We start from the raw sequence: 23,128 nt of genomic DNA on the forward strand, positions 1-23,128 counted from the left end.
AAATTAACACGTGACAGAGAAGCTTATGATAGATACAAGTTGATCTGTAACCAAGTTACAAAGGAGGTTAGGCAGGCGAAGGTAGATTACGTGAAATCTTTGGCAAGTGATGCAAAGAAAAACAACAAAGAGTTCTTTACTTATGTAAACTCTAGAAGAAAGGGGATGAATCAGATTGGTCCACTTGATATCGATGGTCCACTGTTGATAATCCTGCTCAGGTAGCTAACAAACTAAATGAATGTTTTGCATCGACATTCACACATGAGGAGTTATTCAGCGAGGGGAATGCCAGAGGTGTATTCAACTCTGGCTGTAAGCTAGAGAATCTTGTAATAACTGAGAGTAAAGTAGAGGAGAAATTGTTGAAGATAAAGACAAGAAAGGCACTTGGGGTGGATGGGATCAACCCAGTTATATTGAAGGAGGCAGGAAAGGAAGTAAGCAAACCCTTAGCCATAATGATGAGAGCTTCTTTGGACTCAGGGGAGGTACCCATAGCTGGAGAGAAGTGCAAATGTGACCCCAATTCACAAAGGGGGATCAAAGGCTGACAAGTAATTATAGACTTGTGAGTTTAAATACAGTTCCAGGAAAATTAATGGAGGCACTAGTTAAAGAAACACTGCAGGATCATCTAGAGAAGACTTCAGTTATAGCTCGGACACAGCATGGTATTGTTTAGGGGAAGTCTTGCCTGACCAATTTGATTGCATACTATGATGCAGTCACAAAAGAACTGGATGCAGGGAATAACTTTGTTATTATATACGTGGATCTTAGAAAGGCTTTTGATACTGTTGCACATGGAAGACTGCTGCACAAATTGGAGCAGTGTGACATTGGAAGCAAATTGCTGCTATGGATAAAGGGGTGGTTGAGGGGGAGAAGACAGATAGTGGTAATCAATGGACACTGCTCATCGTGGACTAATATTATCAGTGGAGTCTCTCAGGGTTCAGTGTTGGGTTGATTATTGTTTTCTGTATTTATAAATGATATTGATGATGTTATATCAAGGTTAAAGTCCAAGTTTGCAGACGATACGAAGTTTGCTAGGGTTGTCAAGGACACTACTGACACTATGCTACTGCAACAGGATCTGGAAAGGTTGAGCAGATGGGCTGAGAGGTGGCAAATGAAGTTTAATATTAACAAATGTAAAGTACTACATATGGGAAACAGCAACCACAGAGCAACGTATCAACTCTGTGGTACTACACTGACAGTGGTAGAGAATGAAAGGAACCCCGGGGGGGGGGCATTGTAGTGCAGGCAGATATGAAATTCTCTGAGCAGTGCAGACGGGTGCAAAAGTAGCGCATGGTGTATTGTCAATGATATATAGGAATTTTTCTACCAGGGATAAGGAGGTGATTATAGGAATTTTTCTATCAGGGTTAAGGAGGTGATTATTCCCTTGTAAAAGGCAATGGTCAGGCCACACCTAGAGTACTGTTTACAGGTCTGGAGGCCTCATTTCAAGAAGGATGTTGAGCTGCTGGAACGAGTACTGAGAAGGGTAACAAGATTAGTGAATGGAACAGAGGGGTGCTCCTACGAAGAAAGGCTTAAGTTTTGCAAATTACAGTGTCTGGAGACTAGGCACCGGCGAGGTGTATAAAGCCTTGAATGGTTTGAGCATGCTTAATGCTGATGGGATTCTTCCTCTTGCTCAGAATAATCACCTCAGAGGGCATAAATTCAAATTGAGGAAAGACAGATGTAGGATAGACGTGTGGGAATTCGCCTTTAGCCAGCGGGTAGTTGGTTGGTTGGGGGAACAGACTTCCATCCGTTGTCGTGGAAGTTGAGAGCCTAAATAAGTTTAAGGCTCAGCTGGACAGGTATTTCGAACGAAGAGAGGGGTGAAGTGGAAATGCTGCATAAGGTTGCTTTCTTGCATCAAATGCCTCTAATAATCCTGATACTAATGCTTATAGTCCTCTAAAGGGTGAAAACCCCTCCCACCCAGTTATCGTCACATTGCATTTACTTCTACTCTGTGTAAATTTTGAGAAATCTCTTTACCACCCACTCTTAAACTATCTAGAAATCTTCCATTTTATCAATCGTCTTATGTATGAATTCCATCAGTGTCAATCCACTGGTGATATTTTGGCTTGTTATTCATCTATGGACAAATTCAATGGAAATTTATCGTGATACTCAAGCAGTTACTCTTGACATTTCAAAGACTTTTGATTGTTTGGCATAAATGTCTCATAAATAACCATTAGTGATAAATTACCATTGGCATAAATAATCATTGGCATAAAACTAAATAACGATTGACATAAAACTAAATAACCATTGACATAAATGTCTTCTAAATAAACTCTTCTATCTCATGGTTTGCAACTATGTTTTGTAATTGTGCATCCAGTTTTCTCTCTGACCGCTCACTGCATGTAATGGTAGATGGCTTTCTCTCTTCTAACTTCACCCGTAATGCTGGTGTTGCGTACAGTTGAGTTCAATTTTTCTTCCATTCATTTCCTCTTGTATATTAATGACTTTTTTCTATTGGCTGGAAATCCTATCCATGGTTTTGCTGATGATAGCACATTGCATTCCACCTTCCAGTACAAGGAACCCTTCCCTTTATAAACAGCTTCGACTCCTCGAATACCCACGACTCCTCGAATGCAGACAAGGCACCTATGAATTGCTTAAATACTGATCTGCCTGTAATTTTCCGTTGCGACGAAAACCTAGTTGATTTGAATCCTTCAAAAACTCCTTGCTGTTTTATATCTCGCAAAAAAGTGATTCTTCTGCTCCTGTGCTGATCTTCAACGACACTCACGGTTCTAGACATGATTGTACGTGTGTATTAGGGATTACCTTGACCTCTAATCTTTTTTGGCCTAGTCCCTTCTCAAATTTTGCTTCCACTGTATCTAAAATACAAGATTTTTCTCTTTCCTTCTCTTCATTTCTTGTGTTCAAAATAGCTGCTCACCTGTGTACAAATCTGAAATTTGCTCTATCGTGGTACACTGTTCCCACATGTGGGGTAGTTCCCCCCTCTCTCCAGACTCCATTCAATAGAGGTAGTTAGGTTAATGAATGACCCATCTCTAACAAATTAACCCCATCTCTATCTCATAGACGTTATCTCTATCTCATAGAGGTAGTTAGGTTAATGAATGACCCAAATATAACAAATTATCCCCATCTCTATCTCATAGACGTTCAGTTTATGTTCTGTTTCTGCTGTATGCCTTTTCAATAGTTAATTATTTGGCACTCTTCTTCCGAATTTGCTGTCATAATTCCCGCTCTCCCAACCAAACCGGTCCATACACGTGCCGCAACTGTCATTTTTTTATATTCACCTTCAAAATCAAAGACCGAACTTTTCTTTTTCCTCATTTATCGCTTCAATTTCTGTTTGCTGGAATAACCTCTCTTGAACTGAATTTCCTGGAAATTACCCTCTACGGTAATTCAAGTCTAACATCAATAGTTATATTCTTTCCTAATATCAACCTTCAACCCATGCAGAGAACCACGTCCTGGTTCTCTTCAATACCTCTCTAGCTTGTGGTTTTCATTAAAAAAATGTATTCATTGGCTCATTTTAACAACCCCTGGGATGGTGCCATGAAGGTATTGGAAAGTAGTGGTACCTGCATGTAATGGCGAACCTTACAAGAAATGTCTTATTTATTGTATCACAATATTTACCTGTTTGTATTCAACTAATCTGAATTAGTACCTATTGAATAGAAGTTGTTCTTTGCGTTGGTTTTCATTTTAAAATTGATAGCTTTACTCAGAACTGAATATGAATCAAATTTTTTTTTGTGCAACAGAATCATCAGAAATATTTAAAACAGCTTACGGAGAACATGCTGCGTCGATCGAAAACCTCAAAGTAGTTCTTAGTTTAAAGAGGATGGGTTATCCCTAGCATAGGTTTTCCTTGTGATGTTGATGCCAGAGAAAGCGAATATGTTTCTCGCTCTATCCATCCTTCGACTTCAAAAACAAGTTTTCTTTTCGCTAGAGTTGGGGATCTTCACCGGAATGGATGTTGTGCAAATGTGTCCCCATTTCACAAAGGTGGATCGAAGGGTGACACGAGTAATTACAGACCAGTTAGTTTAACTTCTGTTCCGTGGACAGAAGTCAAACTAACTGGTCTAAAATAATGGAGTCACTGGTTAAAGATGCATTGCAGGATCAACTAGAGAAGACTGTATCAATAATTCAGACACAGCATGGGTTTGTTAAGGTCAAGTCTTTCTTATAAAATGGATTGGTTATTATGATGTTGTTACAAAGGAACTGGATGCAAAAATTAATTTTGATATCATATACTTGGATTTCAGGAAAGCTTTTGTGCACTGTGGAAGACTACTGTACATATTGGAGCAGAATGGCATTGGAGGCAAATTGCTACAATGGATAAAAGTATGGTTGAGTGGGAGAAAACAGAGGGTTGTAATCAATGGGCGCTGCTCTTTGTGGACTAATATTATTAGGGGAGTCCCACAGGGTTCGGCGTTCAGTCCACTGTTGTTTTGTATATTTATAAATGATATTGATGAAAGAATATCAGGCTTAATATCGAAGTTCGCAGATGATACAAAGGTTGGCAGGGTTGTTAATGACAGTAATGGCAGTGTGTTACTCCAACAAAATCTTGAAAATTTGGGCAGATGGGCTGAGAAATGGCAACTGAAGTTTAACATTGACAAATGCAAAGTATTGCATAACGGTAGAAGTAACCCCATAGAAACGTACCAACTGTGTGGTACTACACTTAAGGTGGTAGAAAATGAAAAAGACCTGGGAGTAATTATGCAATTAGATACGAAGTTTTCTGAACAATGCAGTCAGGCTGCCAGGTCAGGTCATGGGGTATTGTCAATGATTTACATGAATTTTGCTATCAGGGAAAAGAGGTGATTGTCCCTCTGTATAAGGCAATGGTCAGGCCACGCCTTGATTACTGCGTGCAGGTCTGGAGGCCTCATTTTAGGAAGGAACGAATATAGATTTGCTTGAGCGTGTACAGAGAAGGGCAACAAGATTGTTGAGGGTAATGAAGGGATCCTCTTATCAGGAGAGGCTTAAGTTCTGCAAATTGCGGCAGCTGGAGACTAGGCACCTACAAGGTGATCTGATTGAGGTGTATAAGACCTTGAATGGGTTGAGCACACTGAAGTCTGTTGCAATTCTTCCACTTGTTCAGATTACGAACCTAAGGGGGTATAAATTGAAATCGAGGAAGGACAGATGTAGAGTAGATGTAAGGAAATTTGCCTTTAGCCAGCGGGTGGTTAATTGCTGGAACAAACTTCCATCTGTCGTTGTGGAAGTTGATAGGTTAAATAAATTTAAGGAGGAACTGGACAAATATTTAGAGGGAATTGTTTTGTAATTTTTTTTTTTTTTTGGCTGATGCTGCCTAAGCTCATACACTTGCTTTCTTGCATTACATGCCTCTACACCTACTACTTGCCGATAATGAATGCAATCCTACATAGAAAATCCTTGCTACTTTACGGAAATTCGGTTGTTGGCATTCACTCTTATATTACATGTTAGAGAATAACTCTCCTTATTTATGAAATCTTTCTCTGGTATTGTACATGGGTTGCACAGGCATTGTAGATTTCAGTTAATTGATCCTTTAATAAAAACAACTTGATTATAGCTATTATTGGGCTATTCTTTAGTCATTAACTTTTTTTTTTTTTTTTTTTTACACTAGCTAACGTAAGAGGTATTAAATCTGCTAGTACTCTGTGGAATACACAGTAGTAACTTTGAGTATGCGTTGTGATGATCGTTTGTGTTGCCAAATATGTTTGGAAGGGGTTTAGAAATTCTCCCTGTAATAAGATAATTTTATCTCAGTTACGCAAGGGTTCGGCGGGTAGGTGAGATGAATAGTTATCGAAAAACAATTGTTTTTTTATGTGTATATATTTGCAGAATTTCTTCCTTTGTTCACATCGTTTGGTGAAAGCAATTTGATGTGGAATATAAACACCACAAACTCCGACCTCAATAGTACGAGAGTCTGGACTGAATATTACAAAATGTTTCTGAAGAGTACTCCAATACTACATCAGTAGCATCGTACCTCAGCAGTTTTTCTGACACTTCACTAAATACTTATTAATTATTAAACATTTGTATATATTATTATACAGGGTGTCTCAAAAATATTGGTACAAACGTTTAAGGGAGGTGGTTAACAACTAAAGGAATGTGAATTGCATAGGAACCCATAACCGGAAACGTCACCGTAAGTCGTTAGACGGCGCTGTTCATCTGTTCGCGAGAGGGAAAATTTCTGGTTTACTCATTCAAACAGTAGTCGCCGCACGAAGAGCATGCATCGATATGCGAACTGTGAGCTGGCAGACATGCACCTAGTGTATGGAATAGCAGAGGGCAATGGACGAGCTGCTCAATGAATTTATGGAGAACGCTTCCCAGACAGACATGTACCAGACCACCGTTTGTTTGCGCATGTACATCAAAATTTTTGCGATTATGGGTTATTTAGAGGTAACAGGAGTAGTGCAGGCAGACCACGTTCAACACAAACTCCTGCCATGGAAGAAAGGGTGTTGAATGCCGTCCAGAATAATCCTAGTACCAGCACAAGTGCCGTTGCCTTAGGAGTGTCTCGTTGCAGTGTACAGCGTGTCTGGCACGACGATTCCTTACACCCCTTTCATCTCCAAAGGGTTCAATTACTGCTCCCCCAAGATCATCCTGCACATCTGGCTTTTGCGCAGTGGTTTTTCTCTAAGAAAGTGTTCAAGATTTGAATTTTCCAGCGTATGTTTTGTTCACGGATGAGGCTTATTTCACTCAGGAAGGCTTATTCAGTCAGTACAATGCTGTGTGTGGGCTCATGACAACCCACACGGTGTGCGCCCCCATGTGGCACAACATAGCTTCGCAATAAATGTATGGGTAGGTATGGTCAGTGACTGCTTAGTCGGCGCATACCTGTTACCATTCCGCATGAACTCTGCTAAATATCGGATCTTACTTGAACAAGTTCTACCAAGGTTACTTGATGATGTTCCAGCAAATGTGAGACACAACATTTGGTTTCAACATGACGGGGCATGTGCCCATTATGGAAGGTGTGTTCGTGACCATTTGAACAGGCATTTTGGGCATCAATGGATTGGCTGTGGTGGATCCGTTGCCTGACCCCCACGCTCACCTCATTTATTGAGCCCTTGATTTCTTTCTGTGGGGGGGCCCTCAAATCTATCGTGTATGAATCGCCTGTGGAGATGGAAATGGATCTTGTGGCATGACTCATCTGTGCTGCTGCTACTGTCAAAGAAACTCCAGGTGTGTTCGACCGTGTCCGCCAATCCATGCTGCGTCGGTGTCACGCATGCATTGCATCTCATGGCGGAACCTTCGAGCATCTGTTGTAACATCATGAAATGCATTCATCTCATACTCCATTGTTAATATTATGTTAAATAAATGTTTGCCACTAATTACTGTCTTGTGTCATTTCTGCTTCTTGTGCCTCTGCTACTGCTTTCCTGTGACGTTTCCGGTTATGAGTTCCCATGCGATTCACATTCCTTCAGATGTTACCTACCCCCCCTAAACGTTTGTACCAATATTTTTGAGAAACCCTGTATATGTGTATTTTGATATTAAATCATACATTACAAATTAAGTACTATATTTCGCTTACCTTATTGTAATTGCAAGACGTTCTGTAGGGCTGATCGATTGAAGATTAAAGTTTGTCCAGTTTTTAAATAATCTTTGTTGGATTTGTTCCAAGATATAATCAAATGATACGTTCATTCGAAAATATGAATGAAATTTCTCTGAGTCATTACTTAATTCATTATATAAGCGAGGAAATTTTAATCCTAATGTATTCCGTTTTGCATTTATTTTATGAACACTGCAACTTCTACTTGATATTTGTAGCATATACCAAATTTTTAATGAAGAATTTTCCATTAAAAAGAACTCACCAATTTGCTTAGCTGACATGATATAAGTTATTCACTCATTCGTCAACTTCTCACTATATGCATACACATCTTTCATCCGTGCTTTGCTATTTTTATTCCTTGCTCGTCGCAATGTGCACTGCTTTGCTTGCTGCTCCACTATGTTTTCAGTGTAAGGTAACACACTACATGATCTGTAATCAAGTCACAAAGGAGATTAGTCAAGCGAAGGCAGATTACAAGAAATCTTTGGCAAAGGATGCTAAGAAAAACAGCAACGACTTCTTTACTTATATAAACTCTAGAAGGAAGGGAGTGAATCAGATTGGTCCACTTGATATCGATGGTTCAACTGTTGATGATCCTGCTCAGAGAGCTAACAAGCCGAATGAGTATTTTGCCTCTACATTCACACATGGGGAATTATTAAGGGAGGAAAATGCCAGAAGTTTATCAAATTGTAATAGGGTGCTTAATGATTTTATAATTACTGAGAGAAAAGTGGAAGAGAAATTGTTGAGGTTAAACATAATAAAGGCACCTAGGAGTTGGGAAATCCAGTTGGAGTAGCATACTGTCGTTAACAATCCTTATAATCTTTGTGTCATCTGCAAACTTGGACATTAATCCTGATATACCATAAAACAACAATGGGCCCAGCACCGAACCCTGGGGAACTCCACTAATAAAATTTGTCCACGAAGAGCAGTGTCCATTGATTACCACTCTGTCATCTTCCACTCAACCATCCCTTTATCCATTGTAGCAACTTGCCCTTAATGCCATAGTTCTCCAATTTGTACAGCAGTCTTCCCTGAGCAACAACAGTATCAAAAACTTTCCTGAAATCCAAGTATATGATATCAAAATTAATTTTGACATTCAGTTCCTTTGTGACCACATAGTATCCAATCAAATTATTAGCCATATGGTGCAAGGAAGCCTGGTGGTGCAGCGTGCAGCTTATGCTGCACCAGCAAAAAAAAAATTCCCGAATTACCCTGTGAGAGAGAGAGAGAGTCAAAAGTAGAAGGGAATCACCAAGAAAGAGAAGAACGATGTTATACAGCTCAGGACCCTGGGTGTGCCAAGCCATAGACCTCCGATTAACAAACCCACACTGTGTCTTAACTATTACTGCAGTCTTTCTAGATGATCCTGCAATACTTCTTTAACCAGTGACTCCATTATTTTCCCAGGAACACAAGGCAAACTAACAAGTCTACAGTTACTTGTGTCACCTTTTAAACCCCTCTTGTGAATTGGTGATACTTTTGCACACTCCACTCCATGGGGACCTTCCCTGAGTCCAAGGAAGCTCTCATAATTATGGCTAAGGGTTTGCTTGCTTCCTTTGCTGCCTCCCTTAATATAACTGGATAGATCTCGTCCCACTGCAGGTGCCTTCCTTATGTTAAACTTCAACAATTGCTCCACACTTTGCTCAGTTATTACGAAATCACATAGCTTCCTCTTAGAGTTTGATAAACGTCTGGCATTCCCCTCATTGAATGACTCCTCATGTGTGAATGTAGATGCAAAATACTCATTCAGTTTATCAGTTACCTGAGCATGATCATCAATAGTCAACCCATCAGTGTTAAGTGGTCCAATCTGATTCATCCCTTTCCTGCTAGAGTTTACATAAGTAAAGAACTCTTTGCTGTTTTTCTTTGCATCCTTTGCCAAAGATTTTTCATAATCTGCCTTCGCCTGCCTAATCTCCTTTGTGACTTAATTACAGACAAGCTTATATCTGCCATCGGCTTTTCTGTCACCTGATAATCTATATGCATTCCATACATTTTTCTTCTCTGCCAACGAGCCTCATTAATTCATCTGACCTCCATTTAGGCCCAAATCTTGAACAGTATTTCTTAGTCTGAATGAAAAGCCTAGTGGCCTTTGTAAACTTTGTCATTAATCAAGTGTATGCATATGTACACATGGATATTTGAGAGAGAGAGAATAAGGCATTTTGTATAATTATTGGCAAATAGTTAATAATAAATAATGATGAAAACAAACTTATAAATATTATGCTGCACTAGTATGCAGTCAGTAACACTGAAATGATTTTAAGAACCTTAACTTTCATCTTCAGAATTCATTAAGAAATTAACATTGAATTTCTTCTTAGGTTCTTCATTATCAAATCAGAATGGAATTGGCAGTTACTCAACAAAAAGTATTAACGACAGGTACTAACATTATTTATTTATTTCAGTAAACTAGAGCATAATATAAATACCTTACTTTCTTGATATTAAGTTAGTTAATTAATCAGACAGTAATATAAAATTGGTTGTTATGTCACAAATTAGCTCTCCTTCAACCACTATTGTTTAAAAAATTAGGGAAGCATATTGCATTTGTAAGTCTAGTGGCTCTGATGAAGCTTAGAGAAATTCAGTCTGACTTCAGGAGTGGCTGATTTTATTGGTATCTGTTTAACAATTGCATAATTTGGTTGGGTTTTAATAGGTGGTTTTGACAGGCAATTTCCAGAGGGTTGTCTTTTTGTCCACTTTTTTTTAACTTAACATTTGGCAGCCTGTTATCTCAGCAGTGTTTATATTCATGTGATTGATTTATGCTTCCTTAAATTTAAGAAAAGTCTTAATGACAAGATAAGGCGTAGTGAATGGCTATCTTGTTATATATGGCACCTCCGTAACCAGGTGGGCAGGAGCAGCAGTGCGTAGCACACACTTCTTGATTAGACCGGGGTTTGAGCCTGTGACCAACAAATACGGAGGATGCGGAAAGTTTAGGGAATGATCACCGCATATCCCCAGAGCAATATGGCCTTAGTTGCTAATACTTCTAAAAACCAAATAACAAACAAACATCTTGTTATATACTAGACTATTTTATATTACTATTGGATTGAGTATGTTATGTGCAATTTACAAGCAACTAAGGAGCTTATTTACTGACAACATAAGATGTAAGAATCATTGCTGCACTATGGCCATAGATGCTGATGTGCCTAATAAATCCACAAACAAACAAACATATGTTTATTTAGATATAAAGTTTACTGAATATATTAATAGTGTAAAGTATTTGTGTATATTGTATTCATAGGATGAAAACTTTATTTGGGCAAAACATTCAGTAAATGTGAGAGTTCTTTTTTGGATTTCTTTACACTTTCCAGCATACCAAAAACAGTACTTATACTCAGGCATAGAAATATGTTTATTGTAATTGCAAAAGCCTCAGTTTCTCCACCAACTGGTCCATGTAACTAAAGAAAGATTGAAGCCAACTGAGGTTGTGAACATTTAAATCACCAAGGAAAATTACTTTTCACTATTGGAAAAATTAGACTGGAGAAAGCTGAGTTTTAAAGAAAGGGAATCAAAAAGTTCTGTGATTTTTAGGATTAGGAGAATGATAGACATAACAGACGATTTGACAGGATGAAGTAAAGATTTTTAAACCAAAGAAGGTCAAAAAGGAGATTCCAGATTAGGATGTCTCTGAAGTGAAATTAACCATACAGCAAATAATTAAGGCAAATGAGATGTGTCTTGGTTAAGACAACTGAGATTCTGTCAAAAAAAGCAAGTGAGACTTCGCAGATTGTACGTGGAAGTGAACATCACAAAAATTAGAAAAAGGGCCTCGGATATTTGAGAAGTGAATGAGAAAGTTTCTGGTAGGTTTAGATCTTTTTGCAGATAAATTTGTTCTATCAGTTTGACTTTTCATGATGCATTGTTAAGATTAAAGGTAAAAGGAGGGATCACATGCTGTACGAATTAATGAAATTTTGGAATCTCAAACCACTGTGACTGCACAGTGGTTTGGGATTCCCAAAATAGCCTTATCCCCATGGACTATTATTCCATTGGACTACTGATATTATTAACATTTATTGAAGAGATTGGCATTCCCAGTGTGTTATTTGAAGGTGGTCATGGTGATATGGTAACTGGAGAATGATTTCCGGTATCTTACATTCACAGTAATGATTTTTTTTACATTAGTAGAATAAAAGAACAACACTTTATATAAGTATTTTACTATCCTTTTACTGACTAGATTGAAACATATACAAGTTGCTACTGAAAATGGTGAGATTTGTCACATAATGATGCTACCAATAATAGTAAGAATTGTTCCAGCAATAGGATATTTTTGTGGTAGTTTTTCCTCATAATACACTAGTCTATGGTATGTTATTAGTATTAGAATGACCAGTGATGTGGAGAAGTGAACTTTTCTGCATCTGTCAAAAAATAAAATAACATAAATTTGCCAATCAGTCATACTTTTCTCATCGTCAGAATTGACTATCCAGTTCTGTCTATAACTTTACTAAATTCCTCATCTCAATACATTGGGAAGTAATTTATTTCAGTGTTCTACAACATACTGCCTAAAAGTAAACTTCATGAGATGAGATCTTCCTCTGTTACTACATCTTGTCTTGTCTTGGTGCATAATAGCCGTTGTTGCTAATGCTCCTGAAAAATCTTATACCAAACCAAATCTGTTACTATGTAAAATTTTATACTTATGGCCTAGTTGTCTCACCTGCTAGAGAGAATGTAACCCCCCCCCTCCCAATATCAGGGTCATATTCATATAGACCTCAGTCAGTCTCCTTTAAGATACCTAGTTTCCAGGCATATCAGCCTATTCTTCATGTGGATAATGATTGACACTCCTCACCAGCCTGGTCACCTTTCTTTGAACCCTCACTAAAAGTCCCACATATTTTTTTAGGTATGGCCTCCAGACTAGAATATAATATTCCAGAAGGAGAGCAAGCCATTGCCTTCCTACTTCCTAAGGTCCTATAAATAATATACAGAACACCATGTGCCATCTCCTATGTAAATTTGTATCATAAGATTTCTCCGCCTCAACCACTTTAAATCCCCCTCCACTTATAAGAAACTTCTGTATTTCATTTCTTCAGGTGTAAAAGCTTACATTTAAAAGCATGAAACTTTAGTTTCCAGTTTTCGGGCCATGTTTGAAATTCCTTTCATCCTGCAAAAAATGCAAATTAAAACTAGTACACTGCCATGTCAGCCATTGCTCCAAAAAGACTCCGGTCAAACAACCAACCATCTATCTCATTTCAGTTAGACTCTGTGTGCTTTTGTGTATGCCTGATTTTCCTAGAGCAGTAAGTTTTGGACCCATAGTGTTAAATTTACTATCATAGTTCTGAGTGGTTGTGAAAAAGTTGATACAAAATAGAAGTGGAATTTTTTTCCAACTACTACCAGCTCTTTTTTTCACATTTATCTGTTTATGCCCTAGGGCCCTTTATGCAGGATGAAACAACCATTTTTGAAATAAGGTCCTATTGCGCCGTTGTGGTTGACCACACACACACACACACACCAGTATTCCTTCTGCTCTCTGACAGTGATGACAACTTTTAGCAGGATAATGCAGTGTGCAGGAATAGCTTGTCAAACACACAGAAGACTTTGCCCTTCTCCAATCCACCCCCCTCAACAGTTCTGCTGACTTGAACCCCCATCAAACACCTGAGGAATAAGGTTGAACAGAATGTTAGCCAACAGTAGAGCTGCTACCCTCAAATATAGAACAGTTATTGGGCACTATATGGGTAGCATGGCTATTCATACCAGATGTGTTCAAGCACTGTAATGTCCATGCCACGATGTATACAAGGTGTTCTTTGAGTCTGTGGATTCAGTATTAAAGAGGTTGGCCTATTTCAATGTCATTTTAGTGTTGAATAAATGCTATTGTCCATGCTGTGAGAATGGAGAACCTTGGTTGTTGTTGTTATTTAGGAGCATTAACAACTAAGGCCATATTGCTCTGGGGATATGCGGTGGTCATTCCCTAACCTTTCCGCATCCTCTGTATTTGGTGGCTCACGGGCTCGAACCCCGGTCTAATCAAGAAGCATGTGCTACGCACTGCTGCTCCTGCCCACCTGGCTACAGAGGCGCCTGGAGAACCTTGGATTGAATTTGAATATCGCATGATATCATAAAGCTGTTACTCTTCCAATTGCATTTTGCCACAGGAGAATGTTTACAGTAATAAACAATATGCAAAACAGGGTTTGCTGAAATTTTCAAATCACCATTTGCCCATAAAGCAAAGCAGAGCAGTGGAGTCTTTGAAAGATCTCAAGAAACTGAAACAAAATTTTTAATCATGGTTATCTCATTGGCACTACAGGTAAACTGATTTTATTACTGCTGACAAATTTCGAAATATTCTTGTTTGGTAGACTAAGAGAAAATAAATATTTTTGATAGGTAAAAGTCTCAGAGCAAAAAGATATTTTTACATGAAAGGTGCAAAAAAAAAAAAATAAATAAATAATAAATAAATAATCATAGATTTCTGTCCCAATGGTTATGGCAGTTTAGACTGTGAGATGTCAATTATGGGGGGGGAGGACTATATGTATGACTGCTAATTATATGTTTTGAAAGAAGGGAAAAAAACAGATCAAAATTTATAAATAACATGCTATAGGAATTAACCCATTAAATAAAAATTTGGCCAATTGATGTATGTTTTCATAACTACAAGGCTTGTTCAGTAAAAATTATCAATTTTTTACACAACATACCTTTGTTAATCATCCATATTTTGATGGTCATTTTTGTAGTCCCCATTTTATGAATTGCACTTACTCCAATGTTTCTGCCATTCTTCAAAAACATGGTGTAAGCTATTTTTTGATATGCATTTGAGAATCGTCTCTGATGACATTAAAAGATGACTTTCATCAACCGGTGAAATACCACAACTTTGCTTATTGGAGGCTTGAAGTGATGAAACCCATGTTTAGTCTCTAGAGCAAAGATTCCGCCATCCCCCTCTCCCCCATACTTCTCCTTCAACCCATGCACGGTACTAAGTACTATAGGTTTTGATACCTTTCGTTTTTGGGGTTTTCATAAGAAAAAAAAAAAAAAACTGAACTAGGTAGGTATTGTTGGTAACTCTATTGTCAGGGAGGTGGGGAATATATTATGCAAAAGGATAGGTGGAACAGGAACAGGGTATGTCTGCCAGGGGCAAAAGTTGATGATGTTGTAGAGCAGATATTTTTTAAGGGCACAAAAGGCGATGTACACGTTGGCACTAATGACCTTAAGAGTAAGAGATCTGTAGATTTACTTAACAAGTACAGGTCAATGTTGAAAAAAATTCACGAGTTAGGGTTGAATGTGAAAGTGTCTACAATTCTGCCCAGACACGACAGGAGGCGTATATGATGAGAGCCTTGTCAATCAATTCAGCCCTGGAGAGATTGGGCAATGCTCGTGGGGTAGAATTTTTTTCAGCGTGGTCTGTGATTGCTAACAGGAGAGACTGCTTCTACATTGATGGGATACACTTAAATAGAAAGGGTGCAAGAATATTTCCTGATGCTATTGAGGCAGTGTTAGGTGGGTTGGAAAACTGCTAGCTTGTGGGGAGGATTCACAGACTAAAAGATAAAAAGTAGCTGCAGGCAGAGGCAAAAGCGATTCTTACACTGCTTCTATTGCAAGTTGCAGCCTAGAGAGCAAGTTGCTGAGGTCTTCAAGAGCTGCTGGGAGTTATCATGGAACAAGTAAATACATGGGCTGTGTTAGGGTAACTAAGAGTAAGAACAGGTGCATGTATACTTGCATGTACACCAAAGCTAGAAGTATAGTAAATAAATTGGTGAATTTAAAGTGCTGATCAAGGCATCAAAGGCAGATATTGTTGGGATATCACAGACATGGTGTCACACAGATATAAGCAGTGCAGAATTGGAATTTGGGGAGTACAATGTGTCCAGAAAGAATAGACAGGGTAGGAAGGGAGGAGGGGTTATGATGTTAGTTAAGAAACACACAAATCTAAGGAAGTGCATCCAGTTGACACGGGTGGAGAGTGAAATGTTGAGTCTGTTTGGTATGACAAACACTGGGAAAGGAAAAATGAGAGTAGAAGTATGTTATAGAGCTAATGACTCGGATGAGTACAATGAACAATTGTGCAGAGAAATAGAGTGGGCCAGTAAATCAGAATGTCTTGTAATGGGGGATTTGAACTTTCCAGATATTGACTGGAACTTGTGAGTTGGTCACTTGCACACTAGCAAGACTTTTGTGGATTTATTGGAGGATTGTTTTCCACAGCAACATGTTCGAGGGGCAATCAGACGGGGTAATACTCTTGATCTGATTATCAGCAGTAATGACGCATGCATTAGAAATTTGCAGATAAAGGAACTACTAGGTGACAGTGATCACAGTCTATTGATGTGGGATTTACTTAAAGATGTAACTACCAATGGTAAAGAGAAGGGTTTTTGTAAAGGTGACTACAGTGGTCTAGGTCAGTTTTTGAATTCTATTGAGTGGAATCAATTGATGATGTTAAAAACAGTGAATTTTAAATGGGACGCCTTCAGTGATTTATCTTGGAAGCTACTAGGCTTTTCATACCATCTAAGAAATACTGTTCAAGATTTAGACCTAAATGGATGTCAGATGAACTAATGAGGCTTGTAGCAGAGAAGAAAAATGTATGGGATACATAAATTAGCATGTGACAGGAGCCTTTGATAGATATAAGCTAGTCTGTAATTAAATCACAAAGGAGGTTAGGCAAGGGAAGGCTGATTTCAAGAAATCCTTGGCAAAGGATTCAAAGAAAATCAACAAAGACTTCTTTACTTATGTAAACTCTAGAAGGAAGGGGATGAATCAGATTGGTCCACTTGATGTTGGTGGTTCGACTTTTGATGATCCTGCTCAGATAGCTGACAAACTGAATGAGTATTTTGCATCTACATTCACACATGAGGAATTCTGTAAAGAAGGGGAGGACAGAAGTTTACTAAACTCTAACAGGGAGATTAATGATTTTGTAATAACCGAGAGCAAAGTGGAGGAGAAATTGTTGAAGTTAAACATAAAAAAGGCACCTGGGGGCAGATGGAATCTATCCAGTTATATTGAAGGAAGCTGCGAGGGAAGTAAGCAAACCCTTAGCCGTAATTATGAGAGCATCCTTAGATTCAGGGGAGACCCGTATGGACTGGAGATGTGCAAATGTATCCCCAATTCAAAAGGGGGTTCAAAGGGTGATGCAAATAATTATAGACCTGCTATTTTAGCTTCTGTTCCGGGGAAAATAATGGAGTCACTGGTTAAAGAAATGATGCAGGATCACCTAGACAAGACTGCAGTAATAGTTTAGATACAGCTTAGGTTTATTAAATGGAAGTCTAGTCTAACAAATTTGATTGGATACTACAATGTGGTCACAAAGGAACTGGATGCAAAAAATAATTTTGATAACATATACTTGGATTTCAGGTAAGCTTTTGATACTGTTGCACATGGAAGACTGCTGTACAAATTGGAGCGGTATGGCATTAAGGACAAGTTGTTGCAATGGATAAAGGGATGGTTGAGTGAGAGAGACGGCAGAGAGTGGTAATAAATGGACACTGTTTTATGTGGACTAATGTTATTAGCGGAGTTCTCCTGTGTATGGTGCTGGGCCCATTGTTGTTTTTTGTATTTTTTAATGATATCGATGAAGGTATATCGGACTTAATGTTCAAGTTGCAGATGGTACAAAGTATCAGGGTTGTTAATGATAGTAAAGACAGTATGCTACTGCAACAGTATATAGAAAAGCTAGGTAGATGGGCTGAAAAGTGGCAACTGAAGTTTAATATTAACAAATGCAAAGTACTGCATATAGGTAGCAGTAACTCAAGAGAAACGTACCAAATGTGTGGTATTTACACTAGGGAGGTGGAGAATGAAAAAGACCTGGGGGTAATTGTGCAGTCAGATATGAAGTTCTCTGACAGTGCAGATATATCATTGACAAAACTCCATGACCTGCCAGAGCAGGTCATGGAGTTTTGTCAATGATATATAGAAATTTTGCTAGCAGAGACAAGGAGGTGATTATCCCTTTATATAAGGCAATGGTCAGGCCCCACACCTTGAGTACTACATACAGGTCTGGAGGCCTTATTTTAGGAAGGATGTAGAGTTGCTATAATGAGTACAGAGAAGGGCAACAAGATTGGTGAGAGGAACAAAAGGGTTCTCTTACCAGGAGAGGCTTTAATTCTGTAAGTTGCAGCATTTGGAGACTAGGCACCTGCTTTGAGATGATCTCATTGAGGTATACAAGGCCTTGAATGGTTTGAGCAGGCACAATGCTGATGGGATACTTCCACTTGCTGAGATTAAGAACCTTTAGCCAGCGGGTAATTGATTGCTGGAACAGACTTCCATGTGTTGTTGTGGAAGTCGATAGGTTAAATAAATGGCTGAACTAGACAAACATTTGGAGTGACCGGATGGGTGAAATGAGAAGGGTTTTTTTTTTTTTTCTTTTTGGCTGATGTTCTATAAGCTTGTTTTCATGCATCATATGCCCCAACTAATGTTAATACTAACTTCTAAAGATTAGAAACATTTTCCTCACAGCTCCCTTAACTTTGGAAATAAAAAAAAATTGTGGAGTGCTAGGTCAGGAGGGGCTGTAGGCAGGATGAGGAGCATATTTGAGATTAATGCTGGCTAAGTACTGAATGACACAATAAGCAATGCACCTATCTACATGCAGTTGTGAATGTTTGCAATGAATGTGACCCCGCAAAGTGTGCAGTGCAGTTCTGTAGTAAGGTCCCAAAACAGTTGTATGACTTGGCATAACATGCTAGTAAATCATTCCTTGAACATCAAAAAAGTGATGTTCATAACCTTTCCTGCAGAAGCCGTGAATTTTACTTTTTTCTGTGAAAAAAGATGTAGACTTCCAAACAGCTTTGTTGCTTAGTCTGTGGGTCAAAATGATGCAGCCATGTCTCGTCCACCATTATCACCTTGCACAGAACTTAACATTATCACCTTGTACAGTAACTATCCATTGCAGCTACTGGCAAACCTCCATTCTGTTGCTCAGGAAGCCAGCATGAACAAACACGTCATATCCAAGTGGCCATGTAGAATACTGTGCATGCTTCCTACTGATATTTGCAACATCTCTGCCAGTTACCTTATTGTTATATGACAATCTTCTCTCACGATTATAAAAGCAGTGTTCATGGTTTCTGTGGTGACAGCAGTAGTTGGGAGTCCAGGACCATCAATTTTTTTTTTGGATTATGTCCATCTTTAAAAAAAATAAGTGTTCATGGTTTCTGTGGTGACAGCAGTGGTTGGAGTCCAGGACCATCAATTTTTTTTTTTTGGATTATGTCCATCTTTAAAAAAAATAAGTATGATTTTAAAAATATATGTGCTTGGCTGTTTTAAAATCAGTTATTCAACAAAATAAATGTGTTTTTTTAGTTGCAGTTTTTAGTTATTTTTATTTTTATGTTTCAGAAATAGCTGGATAGTTATGACTGATGATGGTTCTACACTAATCTGCTGGCATCCAGAGCAAGAATTTCCTTATGAACATACAAGGGTAACTGGTACTCGATATATATATATATAATTTCCTTATGAACATACAAGGGTAACTGGTACTGAATATATATATATATATATATATATTCAGTACCAGTTACCCTTGATATATATATATATATATACAGTGGATTCCGGTTATTTGGGCCACCGGTTAATCGGGGCAGCCGTTTATTTGGGGCAAATCTTAAAAAACAGAAACCAATCGATAAAATAGCCAGGGTTTACTTTGCTTAATTGGGACAGCATGCCGTTTAATCGGGGCAGGGGACTGCAGCACTGGAGATTACCCTACGATTGTCACCGACGGTACCATGTGGGTCGGTTGAAATTCTGGAGGTCACAACCCTAAAACAATAAAAACAATTAGCAGTCACCTGTTTATTGGGCTTTTCTGTTAGTGAAATCTATCATAAACAGACAGTAAACTCGATCTTACTGAATTTGCGATAATACAGACAGCTGGAATTCTGTGGGTTATTATGGTGAAATGTGTTTACACTTCCATGAAATCTTCAATCATATAAAAAAATTAATTTTCAGATCTTCTCTTCATTCCTATTTTTAAAGCTTTGTAACTCGTCACTCCGTTCTCACTTGCGCATTTTGTGTTACTTTCAATTTGTTTGTGCTGTGTTCTTTGTTATTGATTGCTTATCTTTTTACTGTTTTAAATTTTAACCCCCACCCACAAATGTCAGTGAACAGAAATGTCAACTAGTTCGTATGTACATATTACAGTACGTATTAATTATTCCGATTATCACGTATATTCTTCTGATTTTCATGTATCATTTAATTTTTTAATTGGTAAGGTAGTAAAGGGTAGATTTGTGCTTAATTTATCTTTGCTTTTATAGCCTTTGGATAATATTCCTCCTATTTTCGCTAATTAGAATCGCTGTTTAATAGAATTAAAATTCAGTTCACAAACGTGATCACAATGACCAGCACTTACTGCACATTGTATAGTGGACAGTACTTTACTATGGTGACTCCATTGTAACATGATTTGATTGTACAGTGAACCAATTGTAAAGGGGGAGTACATTGTATTTTTAACTATTTACATGAAACTTCGGATAATTGGGGCAGCCGCTTAATCGGGCCAAAATGCACTAGTCCCGATGTGTCCCAAATAACCGGAATGGACTATATATAAATGTGTAGTAAGAAACATTAATACAGGGTCTGCAAAGATGGATATGAGAAGTACACAGTGCCTGACTTAAAAGGGTGTAAAGGATAGCAGAAAAAAGAAATGAAGTAGTAATGCAATAGGTGAAAGAATGTTAAAATCCTAGTATGATTATGAATTAAGATTATTAAAGGCATAATTAACAAGCCAATAGGAAGAAAAGGGACTGTAGAAAAATAAAATATATAAAATTAATTACAAAGCGATATACAAAATAAATTACAAAGGGGTATAACTGTATTCAGATATGGGTGGGCAATTTTAGAAAGAAGGTCGAATATATGGATGGCAAATATGCAAATGCTGAAGAAGTTAAAAGAAAAATTGATACATGGCCAGGCATTTTATCAGGGGACTACTTCTGACCATGTATCAGGAACTGCATTTCCAAACTTGTCCATAGTACAAGAAAAGGGGGGGGGGAATACAAAAGTAAAGCCCCTGTCTTAATACTGTCGGACAAGGTAGTCCTTACGCAGTGTAAGTTAAAGTTTATAAAGGATAAAAATATACAAACAGTGTTTATAGTGTGGTATGGGGAAAAAACATAAAGTGTAACAAGACAGTTTATAGTACAAATGTAATTTGAAGGAAAAATATGGTTAAAAATAATAATAAAAATAATGTGAACAAGCAAATGGTATAGGGTAAAAAATTCTTGAGGATGGGGAAGGGTAGAAAGAGTGGTTTAATGGAGATGAAAATCGTGATAGGATGAAGGAAAGTAGGAGCATTTGTATCACTTTCCTTCATCCTATCGCTATTTTTGTCTTCATTAAACCACTCTTTCTCCCATTCCCACCCTGAAGAATTTTTACGTCACCCTATACAAGTGGTTTTCGACCTTTTTTTTATTTTATTCTGTGGCACCCCTACTCAATTTTTTGCCTGTTAGATCCAATTCTCTGTGTGTGTGTGTGTGTGTGTGTGTGTGTGTGTGTGTGTGTGTGTGTGTGTGTGTGTGTGTGTGTGTGTGTGTGTGTGTGTGTGTGTGTGTGTGTGTGTCTGTCTGTCTGTCTGTCTGTGTGTGTGTGTGTGTACAGTATATAAAATATTTAAAAAATATGTTATTTGATAGATATTACAATAATATAACTATAAACAAATTTACAATTCATAATACAAATTATATATGTGTATATTTGAATAATGGCTTTAAAAGTTAGAATGAAATAAAAAAATAAAATAAATATAAAGCTATCACTAGAGGCAGCAAAATGCACATCCTCCACATGATGCCCAGTACATAACAGGTAATTAATATAAAAAAATAAAAATAAAATTAATACATGTGCCAGTAGCATGGCAATACTGTAGAGCAACTGGCACATGTATTAATTTGATTTTTATTTTTTTATATTAATTACCTGTTATATATATATATATATATTTATATATATAATAATTTTATTCTTTATATAGAGGTACTAAATGAACATCAATTATAGATCACCACAAAATTAAAAAGAGACTGTACACCTTTTTATAATGAAATAAATATATAAATTTTAAAAAAAAGTTTGTAACTTAAACTCAAATTACGTGACACCCCTGGAATGTTGTTGTGGCACCCCGGTTGAAAACTTAAGTTGATCGCATCACAACTTAATTTGTGATGCGATCAACATTTTTTCTTCAAAATGTGCTGCAATCTACCAGCTAAAGAATTTCATTGCACATGGTTAAAAAAAGTTAATCAACACATATTGAAAAATTAGTTTATAAATTTTAAAATTAAATACAATTTAGAATTCTTATTTTAAATTCATATGTATTTAAATTTTAAATTTATGTGAAGTTTGTGTCTTCATGTAATCTGCCAAGCTTTCAAAATCGGGGATATACTTGATAAGGCCAACAGTAAAGAATCTTCTGTATGTAAGTCCGTAAGAGAACAGCGATTCTTCGTCTTTGTTTGTTTCAAATGCAAATACTATTCATATAGATATGTGGAACCAAAACAGGAATTTAAAAGTTCACTGCATTTTTTTACATTTGGGTACTTTTCTCGGCAAACATATTTCCAAAAATCTTTTTCTGATGATCTGGCTTTTAGGAAGATATTGTTTCGCAATATAATAATTTCATTTTCAAGTAATATTTTCTCCATGTGAAAATCTTAGTGAATTTTTCTGCAATTTCTTTTGTATTTAAGTTGACATTAAATGGATAAGACTTATATTGAACAATGTCTTCAACTGTTTTAAAATCACTGAATCTGGTTTAAAAATCATCCACAGCTTTCTCAATTTCAGAAACATATTTCTCACTATTAAATTCAAAAACAAAATATTTTTGCAAATGATCTTGTGTATTTGCAAAATGATCGAATTTTTTTTCTTTTAGATTCTTAGCCATTGCCAAATATTGATATTTATATGCAGAAATACTACTAATCATGTCACCCACATTTTAATTTTTTCCTCGTAATTCCAAATTCAGATTACTTAATTTACTAGTAAAATCTGCCAAAAAAAAAGCCAGCTTACACAACCGCTCTGTATCTT

At 37.4% G+C, this 23,128-nt stretch overlaps 1 protein-coding gene across 1 annotated transcript in view; it reads left to right on the forward strand.

Moving 5' to 3' along the window:
• Positions 1-5,766: 5,766 nt before the first annotated feature.
• The window catches only part of mRpL42 (mitochondrial ribosomal protein L42), an 81,239-nt gene continuing 63,877 nt past the window's right edge, over positions 5,767-23,128 (forward strand). The window contains exons 1-3 of the mRNA XM_090387639.1: positions 5,767-5,893; positions 10,114-10,174; positions 19,337-19,421. Of these exons, the coding sequence (XP_090243765.1) occupies positions 5,800-5,893; positions 10,114-10,174; positions 19,337-19,421 (240 nt within the window). The 5' untranslated portion in view covers positions 5,767-5,799. The remainder of the gene's footprint in view (positions 5,894-10,113; positions 10,175-19,336; positions 19,422-23,128) is intronic.

The sequence above is a fragment of the Mastigoproctus giganteus genome, chromosome 13, assembly GCF_048544385.1.
Source record: "Mastigoproctus giganteus isolate SK-2022 chromosome 13, ASM4854438v1, whole genome shotgun sequence".
Lineage (NCBI taxonomy): Eukaryota > Metazoa > Arthropoda > Arachnida > Uropygi > Thelyphonidae > Mastigoproctus > Mastigoproctus giganteus.